Here is an 18,167-nt window from a genome sequence, read left to right on the forward strand (position 1 = left end):
ACTCCAGTTCCAGTGGACCTGAGACCCTCTTTCTGATTTTCCTGCTGGCACCAGGCATGCACATGGTACACAGACAGACATGCAGGCAAAATATGCATGCACACCTTTTTTTTAAAGATAGGAATGTGCTATGAGCTCCATACACCAACGGTAGCTATGAAATCACAAAACACTGTAGATTTTTGTGATGTATTTTATTTATTTATTGTGCTTTGATGATGTGACCTTTAAGTGGACTTTGTAGATGGCACTGTCATGTGCAGTGCCAAAAGGCTGGATGCTCCTGTTGATGGTTGGCCCTCTGCAATGTTGTTTCACTATTCATCCAGGCGTGTCCCTAGGGAGCTGTATTTGCCTACATGTTTAAAATGAGAGGTGATTGTTTCCCAATCATCTAGTTCCCTCCCCCAACCTCAGAAGACCATTTTAGAAATGTGTGCATTCAGATGAAATGGGAAGTGACCTACTCCAAAAAATCAGAACCGTACAGAAGTTTGCTGACCTTCCTTTGAATACCTGGCCTGTGACAGGGAGAGAGCCGAGCCTTCACTCAGCTGGCTTTGGTTACTCTCAGGGCCCTCCCTGTTCAGTCGGATTCCTTTGTTTCCCATTGACAGACGGAGATGACGACCCCTTCTATCATTAGAGAGTGCTTTGACTATAACTAAAAGACACATGAGCCCTGCACCCACAGGACACGGTTGATACCATGACTTGGTTACGCGCTACTCAGTGAGCTGTGAGCTGCAGAGCAGAGGTTATATTAGCGTATGTAACCTCAGAATGAGCCTTCCCTTTATCTCAGGATAATATTCAGCTTTTAGTAATTTTCCAAAATTTTTCTAAGAAGAAACTTTATGGAGCTGGAGAGATGGCTCAGAGGTTAAGAGTACCAGCTGCTCTTCTGGAGGTCCGGAGTTCAATTCCCAGCAACCACATGGTGACTCACAACCATCTATATAATGAGATCTGGTGCCCTCTTCTAACATGCAGGCATACATACAGGCAGAACATGGTATACATAATAAATAAATCTTTTAAAAAGAAAAAGCATTAAAATATGGTATAAAAAACATTAACATGCTGATGTTTTATGATTTGTTAGGCATCGAGTCCCATCAGCCAAACTATAACTGATATGCTTAGTCCAGAAAAGCAATCTTGATTCCCACCCCACCCACCTTCCCAATATAAACTATTCATTATTTTAATAAAAGAAGAGAACTAGAGATGTAAGCCGAACTCTTTCCATTAGTCACGCTGCCATTGTTTTTAAGCACTTCTGTTGAATGCGCTTATCCGTGGAAACAGCGGAGATGCTGCACACACCGAGCGGAGCCTGAGGTTTCTGCTTACAGAATAATTAATGTGACAGTGGCGGCACTTGTCTCTGTGATCTGTGTTGGAAATCAGTTTCTGTGCAGCAGCCACAGCCACAGGACTCTTAATTAGAATAGCTGCCATTAGCTGCTACACAAACTCTTACTTCTTGTCTCTGCCTAGATAATCTTTAAATCCTTTTTATGAGTTGACTTAATCAGATAAGAGCTGGATGCTAATGGTGGGAAGCTCTGTTGTGTGGAGATAAAAGGCGGTCTAAGCCTGACTTGGGAGGGGAGTGTGTGTGCTGGGTTTTTCTGGCTGGATACAGAAATTGTCCGCAGAGCTCTGAATTTGCAGCGGGACACAGACAACAGTAGCAGGCACATTTACTCAGGTGGCTTGGTGGGTGGGGATTTGGTTAGTATCATTTGTATTTTGAAAAGCCTCTATATTTAATAGAATGTTTAAGATCTGTAGGTTAATTCGTAGGAAATTCATTCTGTATGGTTTAGGCAAATGATTCACAGTTCCAGCAGATTAAGAAGTTGGGTAACCTGGGGTGACAGGTAACACGTTGGGTGTATGTATGTGGATGCCAAATGGTTGGGTTGTCCTCAGGCATAGGTGACTTGGCCAGGGTAACACTTGTGTTGTTGATGATACTTGTGGGGCTTTCTGGGATCTGGATGGAACATTTAAATGCATTTTCTATCCATTTCCTTTGCTCTGCAGAAGGAAGACATTTTAAGAGTAGGTACTACGAGGATACTGCAGTAGTCTTTATCTCCTAACAGAAGTATTCTGACAGTTAAGCATGCCCATGGCTCAGAGTCTTGCTGTGATTCCGGGATAGCCTCAAACTCACCTGGTAGCTCGCCAGGTTGGCCTTGAACTCTTTCTCTTTTTGCATACAAGTGCCTGGATTACAGTCACGTATCCATCCATCCCTAGCTGGAATTTTGTTTTGAATAAACTTGGATGTCCTTGTGTAATTGGTTTCTACAGGTGACCCTGTAACCTCTTTTCTGGCAGTAGCTAATTTGGCACTTTACTCTCAGTTGCCCTTCTTGGCCTCCTCTTTCTTCCATTCTCATCCTCTGCTCTGAGTCTAAGCTGTTCTCTGAGCCTTCCCCATACGGCCACGGTGTTTCCAGTACAAAGGGTAGCACAGACAGACCAGCGCCGATATTCTTTCCAGTTATGTTTGCTTTCCTGTGTTTGCCATTTGTCCTAGTGACTTTTCTGTTGCCAGGACCAAGTCAACAAATAGAAGACAAAGTTTTGGGGATGTTATGGCTTTAGGGGGTTAGAGTCCATATGTCACCTGACAGGCAGGTGTGGTGCTGGAGCTGTATCAGAGAGCTTACATCTTGAACCTCAAACAGGAGTCAGAGAGAATGGGAATGGCTTGGGTCTTTTGAAATTTCAAAGCCCACCCCCTATGACACATGTTCTTAACAAGGCCACACCTCCCAATCCTTCCCAACCAGTTCTACTAATTGGGACCAAGTATTCATACATATGAGCCTATGGGGGCCTTTCTCATTCAACCCACCACACTGCTTACCTACTTTGGTTAGCTGTTTTCTTTTTAAAACTTCATAGTCAGAGGTTAAGATGAATACTGGTTTGCTTTTAAGTTTTCTTCACTCCTAAAGTAACCCTAAGTATAGAACCATAAAATAAAACCTTTTCTCCAGAAGTAACTAATCCCGTTGTTAGGAGTTCGGTGTCCTGCCAGCTCTTTCCGTGCCGTGGTTATTAAACCATCCAAACACCTTCACCTAGTGGCACAGCCCGTTCTTTCTCCCGAGTGTCACATCACACTACCAAGCTTTCTGTGCCACGTGTATAGATTCCCCTTTTTCCTAACGACAGTCTCATTTGTGGAAGTATTAAAGCTTACATACTCATCTCTATGGGCAGACATATATTATATCCAGCGCTACCAAGCAGTTTGTCAAGATGCGTTACTATTTCCGTGAAATAGGTTGCTAGGTCTATGAGCCGTGCACGTTTGTGGCAGCAGTGGACGAATGAGCTGTTTTCCTCACTGTTGACTGGGAGTCTTACTGTTGCTGACAACCGAGCATAATGGCTTCTTATTTTCCTTGATTTTACCTGAGATGGCTTTCTTTTCATTATCTTCTGTGTGAAGGTTTATACATACTGCTTTTCTTTGCATTCGAACTTCACTTTCAAGTTTATTCCATAGCCAGTTTCTTCTGATGGCAAGTTGTCCTTCCCAAATACTGAAATAAAATCATGAGGGAAAACGTCTCTGTAAACTCCTGGTTTTGCTCTTTTGTTTGTTTGTTTGTTTGTTTGTTTGTTGCTTTTGAGGCAGCACCTCAGACTGTAGTGCAGCCTAGCTGGGAACCCATTATGCAGGTCAAACTGACCTCTTACACAATCTCCCTGCCTCAGTCTCCCCCGTGCTTTGTGTGTAGACACGCACTGCCATGTCCAGCTACTTTGTAAACTCTTAGGTAGCAATGTCAGCCTTTGTGTCTTTTTACTGTCTTCTTTCTATTTATGTGGTCTTGTGACCTGAGTGCATCAGTGCACCAAGTTGCATGTTTTATTTTGTGTTGGGGGATGGGATGCGCGTGGCACAGCACACATGTGAATGTCACGGACAGCTTGCAGTAGTGAGTTCTCTCCTTCCACCATGTGAGTCCTGGCGATAGCCCGGTGGTTGGGCTTGATGACAAGCATTTTTACCTGACACCCCTGTGGGCCATCTCACTGACACCCTGTGGGCCATCTCACTGACACCCTGTGGCATTCTTCTTCTTTTTTCTCTCTTCATTCCGTTACAAACATTTCCAGTAATATATATCCTTACAACCAGCAATTCCTCAGTCCTAGCAGGTTCCAGGGCTGGAATTCTTTTGCCCCTAAAAAGTCAGATAAGAATTTTCATAAATACACACACACAGAGAGAGAGAGAGAGAGAGAGAGAGAGAGAGAGAGAGAGCGCTCCGTGGCTATCAGCACAAAGGTGGGAATGGCTAGTGCACATTTGGTGAACTAACTTCCTTCCTTCCTTCCTTCCTTCCTTCCTTCCTTCCTTCCTTCCTTCCTTCCTTCCTTCCTCCCTCCCTCCCTCCCTCCCTCCCTCCCTCCCTCCCTCCGTTCCTTCCAGTCCCTCCTGTCTCCCCTCATCGCACCCCCTTATTGTGAGACACAATTTCTCTACATGGCCCAAGCTAACCTAGAACTTAGTGAAGAAAGTTGGTTAAGAAAGGAATTAAGCCTGGTGGTGCGGGCCAATAGGATTTGCTGATGGGGCCGGAGGCGGGAGGGTCTGGAACCGAGGCCAGCCTGGACTACACTTTAAAGCCAGGCAGTGGTGGAACCGAGGCCAGCCTGGACTACACTTTAAAGCCAGGCGGTGGTGGCACATATATTTAATCCCAGCACGCGGGAAGCAGAGACAGGTGGATCTCTGTGAGTCTGAGACAAGCCTGGTGTACAAGAGCTAGTTCCAGGACAGCTAGGGCTGTAACATAAGGAAATCCTGTCTTGAAAAAAGAAAGAAAAAAAAGAAAGGAATTAAATCATCAGGAAATTCTAGAGGGGAAGGTTAGTGCGCTACACTATACTCTTAGGTGATTAGTAGAAGAGCTAAAAGGGTTATTTTTAGTAAGATTATGAATAGGACTCGAGAGTAAAACTCAAGCAGTAAATTTCCTGAACCAAAATCGTCAGTAAACTGAGGTGAAGGTGAACATAAGGAATTAAGAATCTGTCAAGTGAGGTAAAACCAGAGCAGCAGCTTGGGCAGGCAGAAATTCTGTGTCCTTGGAGATCTGTGAATGTCCTAAATGGGATGCTCTATTCCTGGACCCTAAGCACTGACCAGATGCCTGCTGATGAAGAGAACTGCAGGAAGGCCAATCTCGGTGTTTACCTAGGAGAGAGGGACGGAGGCCTGGCAGTTTTCACACGTAGTCCAAAAGCATAGAAAACAGTTTTGAATTGTGAGAATTAATTTCCAAATATGTAACAGAAAGGGAGTTAGCTACATTGAAAATCTACAGCAAAAGACAGCCACTTTATTCACAAAGCAGTAACACCAAAATTTCGTTGAATCTTGATTTCACCTTTACCAAGGCCCTTGGGTCTGATAGTCGCCCGTGAAGAGATGACTGAGCAATTCTGTATAATGTTGTGGCTTGTAGCAGCAGCACATCCTTACTGACTTGAATCTCTTTGCAGAAAAGAAAGAAATCCTACAATTTAATTATCTTATAATAAAATATATAGGTTTTGCTTGAAGTTTTTTTTTTGTAAAATGTCCCAACTTCTCAAACTGACTCTTTTTGTTTCATTTTATTTTTCAAGACAGGGATTCTCTGGGTAGCCCTGGCTATCTTGGAACTCACTCTGTAGATCAGACTAGCCTCAAACCTGCCTCTGTCTCCCCAGTGCTGGCATTAAAGGTGTGCACCGCCACAGCCCAGCCTCTATTAATCCTAGAGTCCAGCTGACTTCTGTCTGTTCTATATCCTCAAAGATTAGAAAACAAACAAACAAAAAGCCCAGATTTTCTTGTTTACATCATGTACTTTGAAGTCCATGCTTACTGTGATACAGAAATGCACAAGGGAAGGGTTACCTTTGGGTAGTGTGGAAACTAGGAAATACACATAAACCTAGGTGCAAGGTTAAGTAAACACCCAAAGGAACAAGAGAGGAGGTTATAAGAGGGCATTTATCCAAAGAAACGAGCTGTGCAACCAGCTATCATGGTGCGTGCCTGTAATCCTAGCACGAGGAAGACTGAGACAAGAGGGCCATGCGTTCTAAACCATCCGTGGTGTCACAGTGAAACTCTGCCTCAAACAAATACATAACTGCAACTCCTGAGCCTAGAGATGTGTCTCATGGCTCTGGGGTCTGAAGCACAATTAATAAAAACTCAGAACAGTTGGGGTTCAATCTGGATATCTGAGAAGCAAAATGGTCAGCCACTAGCTGAAATGGTGATCCTGCCTCCAGGAATCTCAGAATGAGACTGTGTGAGAGCTGTCTCCTCCCGTTTTATATTCCTCTCTAGTGCTGGGATTAAAGGCGTGCACCACTACCCTCTGGTTTCTATGGCAAACTAGTGTGGCTACTGGGATTAAAGCTGTGTATTATCATTGTGATTGTTTTACTTGTCTAATTCTCAGGCAAGCTTTATTTATTAAAATACAAATGAAATGCCACTGCAGGGGTCACCCTCAGCTGCACCAAAATAAAAAATAAAAGCTCTGATCTAGCGCTTAAAGGATGAGTGAGCTTGTTAACTAGAGCACCAAGTAGAAGAAAGAACATTCAGAGAAGATGGCCGCGTTTAGAAAGGCATCCAACACCATGGAACACTGAATGTTGCCTTCTTGGCTCGTTACTTTTCTCATTGCTAAGACAGCTTAAGGAGGAAAGGTTTAATTTTGACTCAGCTGTTTAAGAAACGATTTTATCCATCATGAAGAGGGTTGTGGCAACAGCTGACAGTGGGCCTTAACCACCACACTGTTGTTTCAGGCTTGCTCGTGTTCTCCCTTATTGCTGCAGTACTTGCTCTCTACATCTCTGGACTTCTCAGATAGTATGTCGCATAGCTTAGGCTTGCCTCCAACCACTAATGGCCTTGAACCCCTGAGCCTCCTGCCTCCACTTCTTGACTGCTGGGATTGCAAGCTTATCCCAACATTTTTGTCTTTAAAAAATATCTCCTGGAGCTGGAGGTATGTCTAAGTCTGCGAGTACTTCCTGCTCCTGCAGAGGACTTGAGTTTGAATCCTAACATCCACAGCAGGCTCCAGTCAGCTTGTGACACCAGCTGCAGAGGATCTCATGCTCTTTTCTGGCCTCTGAGGACAGGTACATGAACGTGCGTGCGCGCGCACACACACACACACACACACACACACGGCATATACAGATAGTCACATACACATGCATCTAAATTTTTTAAAAATTTTCTTGCAATTATTGAATGTCATTGCCTCCAAGTCCTCTCCCCTGACCCTCCTGTTTTCTTACATGGCATCTTCACACTTGTGGGATTTTAATTGTTTGAAATTAACTGTGTATATAGTCAGATGCATATGTTTATCTAACATTTATATAAAATATCTAAAGTTTCATATTTGTACAACCCTTCTCTTTCATAGGCAGACTTAATCCACTATGTCAACTCTCATTCCACCAGTGCCTGGCATATCATGGCCTGTTTATTTAAAATTTTTGCAATGAATTACTGGCAGTTGCTTCTGAGAAACTGTGTGTGTCTAAGGAGAGCACTGGGTCATTTCCACACTCATGCAGTGTGTAACGGTCATCTCAGGGTAATTGACACATCTGTTACCTCAGGTACATAGCATTTTTGTATTGGAAAGTTGAGAATACTCTCTATTAACCTGTTTTAAATCTTGCTGTAGCTGGTCTTATAAACTGGCTGAGCGATGGTGAGCGAGCTGAGATTTAGATTTAGGGCCCTCTTTGTGGACTTCTGCCAACTGTACAGAGCACAGAATTCTCGGGTGTGTGTCCGTGGGTCTTTTGGAATAGTTGTAAACTGGTGGTTTTAGTGCATCGATCCGTTGGGAAGTTTATAACTGATGTATGCCTTTGTTTCTGTTCCTGCCAGGCAAGAAAACAGTATATCTTTGGTAAAAGCGTATTGGAACGAACTCTTCACTCTCGGTCTTGCCCAGTGCTGGCAAGTGATGAATGTAGCAACTATATTAGCAACGTTTGTCAATTGTCTTCACAGCAGCCTTCAGCAAGGTAAAAACCAACTTACTGATTCTGTTCTCAAGGTTAGCGGGGGAGTCATCTGCTCTGCCAAAGGTTAGGGCCGAAGTTAAATAGCCTGATGACTGTATTGATATTTTACTTTTTACTCCAGGTAATCTTAACATTTTGACAAATTCATTGATCATTCAAAATATTTTTAAACTGGGTGGTAGTGGCTTCCGCCTTTAATCCTAACTCTTGGGAGGCAGAGGCAGCCAGATCTCTATGAGTTTGAGGCCAGCCTCCTCTACAGAGTGAGTTCCAGGACAGGCTCCAAAGCTACACAGAGAAACTCTTGTCTTGGAAAAGCATGTGTGTGTGTGTGTGTAGACTCACATGATCACGTGTATACACATGCACATGCATACACACACACATATTTAAAAAGAGAGAGAGAGAGAGAGAAACATGAAGACTTGTGTATTTAAGTCTGAAAAGCTTAGTAGTCAGGTTTTTGTCTCTAAAATATAATACCTAAGACTGGGTTATCAAGCAGATACCCCAGAAGAGAGAGAACATATGTGAATGCGCCAAGGAATCTGAACTTGCTTCTGACAGCCTGCTTTCCCGAGAGAGAGTCTAACCTCGTGAGGAAGACATTAGTCTTTCTTACAGGATTGCCTCCTAGCACCACTGTCTTAGCAAGCAAATTCAAACATGGATTTGGCAGGGAAAAACCTCAAATCATCACATAGGCCTTGTGAAATTTTGCATTTTTATGTAGACATAAAAGTCCATGTAATTTGTATGTAGGTAGAGAATGATCAAATAGTTCAGTACGTGAACTTCTCTTCCGATTCTAAGACTATATTTCTTCATAATACCCCTTAGGGTCACATGATCAGCTGGTTTTGAATCAATACCTTAGAGTCTCTTCTTTCATCTAAAGAAAATGGAAACATGGGGGATACAGTGGTGCTCACCAGAATGACTGGCCCAGGAAGGCACAAGCTCAAGGCCGTCATGGGCTGATAGCAGACCTCACTGTCTAGGTCAGGCTGTCCTGGAATATCGTGAAGATCGCCTGCCTCTGCCTGTGAGCACTAGGATTCAAGGCATGGGCCACCACGGCCAGCTCCAAAAAGCCTCTGTGAAAGTAATGAGAGTTACTTTTTCTTTTTTGAGTTTTCTAGATGCTCTATCTGAGGAGGCAGCCCCAGGAAAATGGCTGACTGACTAAAACGCTGCTGCCTTTGCGCTCAGGAATAATTTATACATTCGTCCCTTTTAGTTCCTCAGTGCCTTCTGTTTCCCAGTGCCTTTGTTTGTTTTGTATTTTTGGCTGGTTTTTATTTTTATCAAGACAACAGCTCAGTATCTTCTTGAGATTCCCCTGCCTCCAACACCCTGCAACCCCTCCCTACGTGCTGGCTAGCAGGCGTGCGCTAACTACTTACCACCCCTCTGTTTTTCTCCCTTTTCCTTTCTTCCTTTTTCCCCTGGTTGCCATTAGGGGCAGCGTCTCACCGTCTCACCGTCTCACCGTGCAGTCTCCACCTCACCTAGCGTTTGCTGTGTAGCTCAGGCTACATTGAGTTCTTCTCCTGCCGTCGCCTCCCCAAGGCTGTGGTGACCTGTGGTGCTCCACACCTGGTTGATTGTCTTTACATCATTTTAAAATCATCGGCTTCCTCATAAAGGGCTGAGAAATCACTTTATGCGCATCTAGCAGGAAACTCCCAGAGGGCATCACCACACTCCCTTCTTATTTGTGGTCCTGAATCGTCTGCTCACAGGTTACACGGCAGGGAAAGTCGAAGTCCCATGAACACTCAGATGCCTTCTTCACGTATCCCTTTTAGATATGTTAAAATGTTGGAAAACCTTATTTTTCTCAACTTTTCTTTGCTCTTAGCAATGTGTTTTGCTCAATTTTTGTTTTTATTATACTAAAGTTTCTAATTTTTAAAACTAAAAATGGTTTTCCTTATTATTTTTTGAAATTATAGAAGCTTAAATAAAACCTTGTTATAAACATTTGAGTCTTTTGTACTTTGGTTTTGTTGTTGTTGTTCTTTGTTTCTTTTGAGGTGTGCTCTCAAAAATCTTAGTATCAAAGGGTGGCCTTGAACTCCTGATCACCTGCCTCTGCTTTGCAAGTGTTGGGACTTAAGTGCACTCTAAGTGCTACCACTCCAGACCCTCAGATCTAAGGCTAGATAAGCACCCTGCCAGGCGAGCTACACCCCTGCCCTTTGGACTTGGACATTTTTTTCAATTTAGATGCTGTACATCTAAAGGGGTACCTGAACATTGAGCTTCAGGTTTTACTCCATTTTTCTTGAGTAAGCAATACCAGAAGGCGATTTGTTACCTTGCGCTCTGAGTAGAGGTTTAGAAATTGATTATTCGATACTGGAGGGAAAGTGACACTGGAAATGCATGAAAACGGCCAACCATTTTCCATGACTATTAGAAGTGTGTGTTTGTTTTAAAGACAAAATGTCACCCGAACGGAGGAAGTTGTTGATGGAGCACATCTTCAAGTTGCAGGAATTCTGTAACAGCATGGTGAAACTCTGCATCGATGGCTACGAGTATGCCTACCTGAAGGCCATAGTACTCTTCAGTCCAGGTACAGAGATGCCGCTTCTGTGTTTACAGCATGGCCGAACTCTGCATTGATGGCTATGAGTAAGCCTACCTGAAGGCCATACAGAAACATGTCTTCTGTGTTTTATCATTTATTTAGTCATTTTTGTACTTTTCAGATAGGGTCTTGGGCATGTAGCCCTGGTGAGGCTAATATTGCCTGTATAGCCCATGTTTGACTTGAACTCTTGGCAGTCCTTCTGTCTCAGATACCCAAGTACTGGATTGCAGATATACACCGCCATGCCCAGGACATTTGTGTCTCATTAAAGTATTTGATGATGTACAGAAATTGGAGCCCTCACCCACTGCAGATAGGAGTGTAAAATGGTGCAGTTGCCTTGGACAGGAGTTCAGCACTTCCTCAGAACATTAAAATGAGGAGGTTGGGAAAATGTTTCGGTGGATAAAGTACCTGTCACGCAAACACAAAGAACCCCCAGAGTTTGAATGCCCAGAACCGACATAGAAAGCCAGACTGGCGCACACCTGTAATCCTAGCACTAGCACTACTAGGAGTGCGATGGCAGATGCCTCATGCTCATTGGCCACCCAGCCTGGCCAGTCAATAAGCTCAGTAAGGGACTGTGTCTCCAAACACAGAGGCAGAGAGCAAAGACACCTGATGGTTCCCTCTGGCCCCCCCCCACATGAACACACCTGTAATAACAAGAATATACGCTGCAAGCACATGCGCGCACACTCACAAAGTTAGGCGTTTACTCAATTCCGATTGATCCCCTAATACAAAAGTGTATATGTACACAAAAATATCAACATGAATGTTCATGTTGGTACTAGTCATAGTAGCCAAAAACTGGACACTGTGTAATTGTCCATCTAAAACTGAATGAAGCCAGCCTCGATGGGATACGCCCTTAATCCAAGTACTTGGTAGGTGGAAGCAAGATGATTAGGGTAACCTTCTCTCCACAAAAATGCACCATGGCATGCATTCCTGCACACACACACACACAGTAATAAGAACGTAAGCACAGATGGGTGTATATCTGTATAATATGTGCATCCATGAGATGCCATCAGCAAGAAGAGTTTGGCATATGCTATGACAGGATGTGCCCCGGAACATGCCTAACTGAAAGACGCCACTCCTACAGGCACGCATAGTTGTTTGACTCCATTTATGTGAAATAATCCCGTCCAGGCAGACATGAAGAAGAATGTAAATTAGTTGTTTGTAGAGTCAGGGAGTGGGGAGATAGGGAGTGATTGCTCCTAGTTGAGGGTTACTTTGGAATCATAAAAACGTCCCATAATTGCATCGTGGCAATACTATAAAACTCTGAATATACTAAAATCATCTAATTTTGTGCTCTAAATCTGATTTTAAGGATATTAGACATTTGCCTGGAAAATCAGTGGAACACATGGGCCTGCATTATTTGAATTATTAGATTTATCTTGTTGAGCATATTAAATCCAGAATGCAAGACAATTATTGCTGTGTCTGGGTTTGCTGCACTCTCGGGACCTATGAAAGCTGCAGACATGTAGGAAGATGGGCCTCTTGCTTTCCTGCGGTGTCTAGTTTACAGACAGTAAAGTGGCCTCCAGGTTGCTAGTTTGCGAGTAGGAGGAATCAGCAGTACTTTGAGGGTCTGTGCTTTCTCTTCGATGGGTGTCCTGCTCCTGCGTGTCCTAATAAAACTGTCCGGGGCACCTGCTTCTCCCTTTCTGTGATGTGAACCAGGTGTTAAACGTGTGCACTGTTTAGTGTTTCACATGAGGTCGGGCCTAGGGCTCAGTCAGAGTGCAGGCTGAATGCTTCCTAGGGGCTGATAAGATGTACCTCCGTTTTCACTCATTTCATTTTTTCTATTTGTGGTGCTGGGACCCAGCGTAGGACCTTTACAGGATGGAAATAGCTCTGCCACTGTGCCACACATCGAGGCCGCACGTGTCTCTATTCCAACACAACCAGTTAGCCAATTTATTTCCTTTAGGTAAAATCGAAAAGTCAGCTATAAATTGATGGAGCTCTTTACTTCTATTTTGTGAAATATGACTATCAAAATGTTTTGTAGATTATTTCATGTTCCTGCATTATGATTTTTCTGACAGAGATAAAAGTGCTAATAACTCATAATTTCTTAAGTACTTCTAAACATGGCCATATCTGTTGGGCTCCTTGACAAATACAACCTGCAAATATTTTGTGGATTAAAGTTGTTTTTAAATTTAATCTTTTAATTTTAGCCCCTTTGGTCATTTTCTGTTGTTAAAAGTGAAATGGTAAAAAAAAAAAAAAATCCACTACTTTGGAGAGAAAAACATATTGGTAACACACAGTGGTCTGGTTTTTATTAGATGTTAATGGTTACCACTGGCTACAGTATGGTCTTGATGGCGTGTGTTCAGTAATTACTTCTAGAAGGATGGAGCAAAGCATTGTATATGGGACTTCTGTGTCTAGAACTGTCTGCTCCTCCATCCTGTGTCACCACATCCCATGAATTATTAGATGAGCATTCAGAACTTGGGTAACTCTGTTCTTTTATGTCTTAGATCATCCAGGCCTGGAGAACATGGAGCTGATTGAAAAATTTCAAGAAAAGGCTTATGTGGAATTCCAGGACTATATCACCAGGACATATCCAGAGGACACCTACAGGTACCTCTAGGCTCAAACTACTTAATGCCATTTGTGTAAAGGATTTGTGTTTGTTTTGAGATAGGGTCTCACATAGCTCACTGGCCTTGAATTTACCCAAAGTAGCCAAGGATAGTCTTTAACCACAACTTCCTGGCCCCTGCCTCCACATTGCTGGGATTACACATAGGCACGCAGCACCACGCCTTGCCTAAAAGCTTTTTAGTGAATCTCTTCTATACTATTTTGCATTGTAAGAGTAATGAAATGTTTTAGTCAGCCATGCCCTTTGAAGTGGCTGATGCTATTGAAGGCCAAAATGTGGCTGTCTATGCAACTTAGTGTTGGAGGGCTTCCTCAGTGTGTGTCAGCTCCTGGGGGCATTCCCAGCACCAGAAAAAGAGGGAGGGAACATGAAGGGCATTCCAGGGCTTAGCAGTAGCACGCGTATGGCAAGGCCCTTTGATCCCGGGCACAGAAGGGACAAACCAGCTGTTACCAGGCCTCACATGTAATAGCTAATGAGTTCTCATTTTAAATCAGTGGTTTGAGAGACCTTTGGGGGTTGAACAGCCCTTCCAGGGTGTTTCCTAAGACCACTGGAAAGCAGGTATTTACATTATGGTTCACAACAGTAGCCAAAGTACAGCTATAAAGTAACAGTGAAAATAATCTGATGGCTGGCAGCAGAGGGGGGGTCACCACAGCATGAGGAACTGTATTACAGGGTCACAGCATTAGGATGGTTGAGAAGCTCTGCTTTAAATAGAGGGTGAAGTACTGCCCCAAAGACACAGCCACCAGAGTCCAACTTTTCAAATGAAATAATTGTGTTAGTAAGAAGAGAGGAAAATGATGAATTAAAACACAAACTGATAGCTAATTCGTTTTGAAGCATAGCTTATGCTAATTTTTCCAAGTTACCTGTTGCCAGTGTTCCTTGGGGTGGGAGGGAACTCTCCTTTCTTATTTTTCTAGAAATAGCCACCCATCTCCGGGGAAAGGACAGCAGCTCGGAACGATTGAGAATCCAGTTTTTGGATCCTAAGCATATGATACCACGCTTGCTGGGTTTGACGTGTGTGCTTCACTTTGCTCATGATAAGACCACCCACTTTTCAGAATTCTAGTAGGCTTCCGTACGCATAGTTTCAGATATTTGTGGTCAATCTCAGACCAAAGATACTAAGTAAGGAATTCCAGGAATTATTCCCACATTCCAAATCTCACGCTGTTGTAGTAGTAGGTGAAACGGCATGCTCTCTCGTTTTGTGCCGCCTTCGAGCGCACCGCCCCTCTACCCAGCATCTCCGTGCTGCACCGACTGCGCTCCTGCTGCTCGGGTGGTAACCATGTCAGGTGTCTCATTCAGGGTCTGTTTTCAGGTGACCCTTGTCTTCCTTCCCTGTGACCCAAAGCACAGAGTAAGGATGCGCCCTCGGGTTGTCCCCTTCCTACGTATTTAGAGGTGGTTGCCCGTGAACAGCGCTCATCTGCCTCAGAGACACTTCCACACACGCCAAGGGTCCTACCTTTCCAAACTTCCTCCTACACGTAGAATCAGACAGGAGCCGCCGTTCATCCTCACGCCAGCGCTGTGGAAAGGAGGAAGTGGCCTTCATAGAACAAGGGGCAGTTGCCTGTTATTCCATTTCTAGCAGTGTGTGTCTATGTGTGTGTTTATAAGTCGGTGTGTCTGTGTCTGTGTGTGTGTCTCTGTGTGTGTCTGTTGTGTGTGTGTGTCTATCTATGTTCTGTGTCTGTGTCTCTGTGATTGTGCCTCTGTGTGTGTCTTTCTGTGTGTGTCTCTCTTGTAGTATGTGTCTGTGTCTCTGTGATTGTCTGTGCCTCTATGTGTGTCTTTCTGCGTGTGTCTCTCTTGTTGTATGTGTCTATGTCTCTGTGTATGTTTGTGCCTCTGTGTGTGAGCTTTCAAAAGAAAAAATTATCAGCCCTCCCGTGCTCTAATAACATAAAACATTTTTCTTTAAAACAATGTTGTTAAAACTTCTAAAAACATTGTTGGGAATCTGTTCTTAAATGAACCTGCCCCGTGGTTTAGTGATTTAGTCTGTGGTCCTTGCAGCCACATGGGGACAGCATGGAGGAGCAGTTCAGAGCCGGGCTTTCCTGTGGAGATTGCAGTCGTATGCAGGTGACTGTCATACCACTCTAAGCCTAGACAATCTAAACTTTTGGTTCTGGGTTTTTGAAAATTTGATCTTTATTGTTTGCGTGGGTGCTTTTCTCCCGAGTCCCCAACCTCTCACCTGGCTTCCCTCTTCCTCTTAGGCTGTCTCGACTACTTCTCAGACTTCCGGCTTTGAGACTGATGAACGCCACCATCACCGAAGAATTGTTCTTCAAGGGTCTCATTGGGAATGTCCGAATTGACAGTGTCATCCCGCACATTTTAAAAATGGAGCCTGCAGATTACAACTCCCAAATAATTGGTCACAGCCTCTGAAAGCCGACGGCACATTGCTATGAACTAAGTTTACTGTTCCTTCTTGGGACGCAAGACACCAAATCAAACTGTTGCTTCCAGGGCACCTGCGAATAGTAACTTTAAGAGTAACCAAAATTCAAAGTATTTTTCTTTTGGATTCCTTAAGAAGAATGTAAGCTACTAGGCAGGGATCCGGAACTAGACTTCCTGCCTGTGCTGTGGGAATGCATAAGAAATGGTATGAGTCTATTCTTGGTGAAGATGACACCCGAGACTGTCTCCTCCTGACCGCCTACACTAAGCTTTCTCATTCTATTTTATAAAACAAATAAACTAGTCATTTCCCCTGAGCTGTGTTCTCTTCCTGTTTAATTCCATTGAGCTGACACACTGTAAAGATGAGACACCCAGCAGGAACTCTCCGCATCTTATTCCTCTAAACTGTAATCGTTTAGTTACCGAGTCAAAAGATATAATGATACTTTTATAACTATGAGAAGTAAGAAATGAATATATATTTTTGGCTTTTATAAATATCCAGGTGTCCTTTAGCATTTAACACTCATTGCTGGCAATGAGACATAAGCCTTTTGTCATTTGGTTTTTAGTGTTATATATTACTAGTTATGAGCACTTTTGATTTCAGTGGTAGAAAATTAGTTTTGAGAATAAGACAGGAATCCGGTTTTAAAATGTTGGGTTTCCTGTGTTCTAAACACAGTCGAGACCGAACCCAGGGTGTGTTTTATTTTAGAATGGGAATTAAAATGGTTGCTTTCCCGTCCCACAGAAAGCACTTGACCTCTTCAGAGTTGGGGGGTCCAGCTTTTCCATCCCACCCTGGCTTTTAGCCATTTTTATTAGGTCATTTAAAAAGACTTGCCCACTTTGTTAAGTCATGCACTTTTTGTAGCCAGTATACTTCCCAGATGAGTTAAATAATTAAAGCAGCTGGTAATTCATGAAGGTAAAAGGATATTTGATGGATGTTGTTTTCCCCTGCTAAGTAGAGGAGGGCAGGTACAACAGCTGGAGTCTCATGATTTGCCACAACAAAAGCATTTCAGACTCCTCAGTCTTCCACATCAATATTGCACGCACTCAATATCCCTTTATGCTGATTACATAATGAATTCCTTTGGGAAATCTACTCACCTATTTGTTGATATTCTCTCTCCCCTCTTCTCTCTCTTCCCTCTCCCTCCCTCATCTCTCTCTGTTTTGGTTTTCTGAGACAGGATCTTGCCTCCCAGTCCAGACTGGACACAAGTTTGTAGTCATCTTCCTGCTTCCAGCCCCCTTTCGCTGGGATTACAGACATGTTCGCATGCTGATATTTTATTTTGAGAACACAAATGTAGAGATTTTATTGCAGCCAGAGTGCATTCTTTTTATAAAGATTTTTGCTGAATTTTTCTATGGGGCGTGGATTTTACCAATTATTATAGCAACAAAAGTTTAAAAGTCTACTCTTGCAGATTTTATCAACTGACCATGAGGGCTTTATTCCCTGTGCAATTTTGTCAGCAGCTTTATTTATAATAAGCTGCTGGGGGAAAACTACATAAAGCATAAAATGCTCAAATAGAACATTTCAGTAGGGCATGTCTAACCTGCAGCCTAACACATCTGTAGGTGACAGTGTCATGTCACAGTGTCAAAATGTTGGACACCTGGTACCTTTGTCATCTCAGACAGTAAACAAAGAATTCAGGAAAAAATGCTATAAGGCACTGTACTGATGGTTATGGTATTTCTTATATTTTTCCTGATTAAATTTGTAGTTATATTGGGGAGTGGTTTTGAAACTATATTAAAATGTGACTTGCATTACTAATTTCTGTATCCTGTCAATGTATTTTATTTCAGTAACCTATTTATTCAGTGTTTGGATGTCTTCCATGTCATAGGGCAGGGAAAGTATCACAGTGGGAGAACTTGTGCCTAGAACTTGTATTTACAAGGCCCAGAGTTTGATCTCCAGCACTAGAAGGGAAAAAAAATCGTGTAAGCATTTTAAGAGCAAAAATAATGGTCCAGCAAGATGGTTTAGTGGATCAAAGTACTTTCCATGAAAACCCAGCTCTTTGAGTTCAGTTTCTATCCTCTAAGCTACACACACACACACACACACACACACACACACACTATGGCACATGCATGTCTCTACCCTACACACACACACACATGTGCACATGATAAGATTATAGCCCACATTGACGGGAATAAATACGTAAAGGATGCAGAATATAATTTAACCAGTTTATTGTTACATATGTATAACAATACCTTTATATGTTTATGCACATATAAAAACTAGTGATCAGCCGGGCGATGGTGGCACACGCCTTTAATCCCAGCACTCAGGAGGCAGAGGCAGGCGGATCTCTGTGAGTTCAA

The 18,167-nt window shown here is 43.1% G+C and overlaps 1 protein-coding gene across 2 annotated transcripts in view; it reads left to right on the forward strand.

The window, feature by feature from the left end:
- The window catches only part of Nr2c1 (nuclear receptor subfamily 2 group C member 1), a 47,472-nt gene extending 29,915 nt beyond the window's left edge, over positions 1–17,557 (forward strand). For both annotated transcript variants that reach the window (XM_057758078.1, XM_057758079.1), the window contains exons 11-14: positions 7,967–8,106; positions 10,553–10,690; positions 13,234–13,339; positions 15,611–17,557. In XM_057758078.1, the coding sequence (XP_057614061.1) occupies positions 7,967–8,106; positions 10,553–10,690; positions 13,234–13,339; positions 15,611–15,785 (559 nt within the window). In that variant the 3' untranslated portion in view covers positions 15,786–17,557. The remainder of the gene's footprint in view (positions 1–7,966; positions 8,107–10,552; positions 10,691–13,233; positions 13,340–15,610) is intronic.
- Positions 17,558–18,167: the final 610 nt, after the last annotated feature.

Source organism: Chionomys nivalis, chromosome 25 (genome assembly GCF_950005125.1).
Source record: "Chionomys nivalis chromosome 25, mChiNiv1.1, whole genome shotgun sequence".
Classification (NCBI taxonomy): domain Eukaryota; kingdom Metazoa; phylum Chordata; class Mammalia; order Rodentia; family Cricetidae; genus Chionomys; species Chionomys nivalis.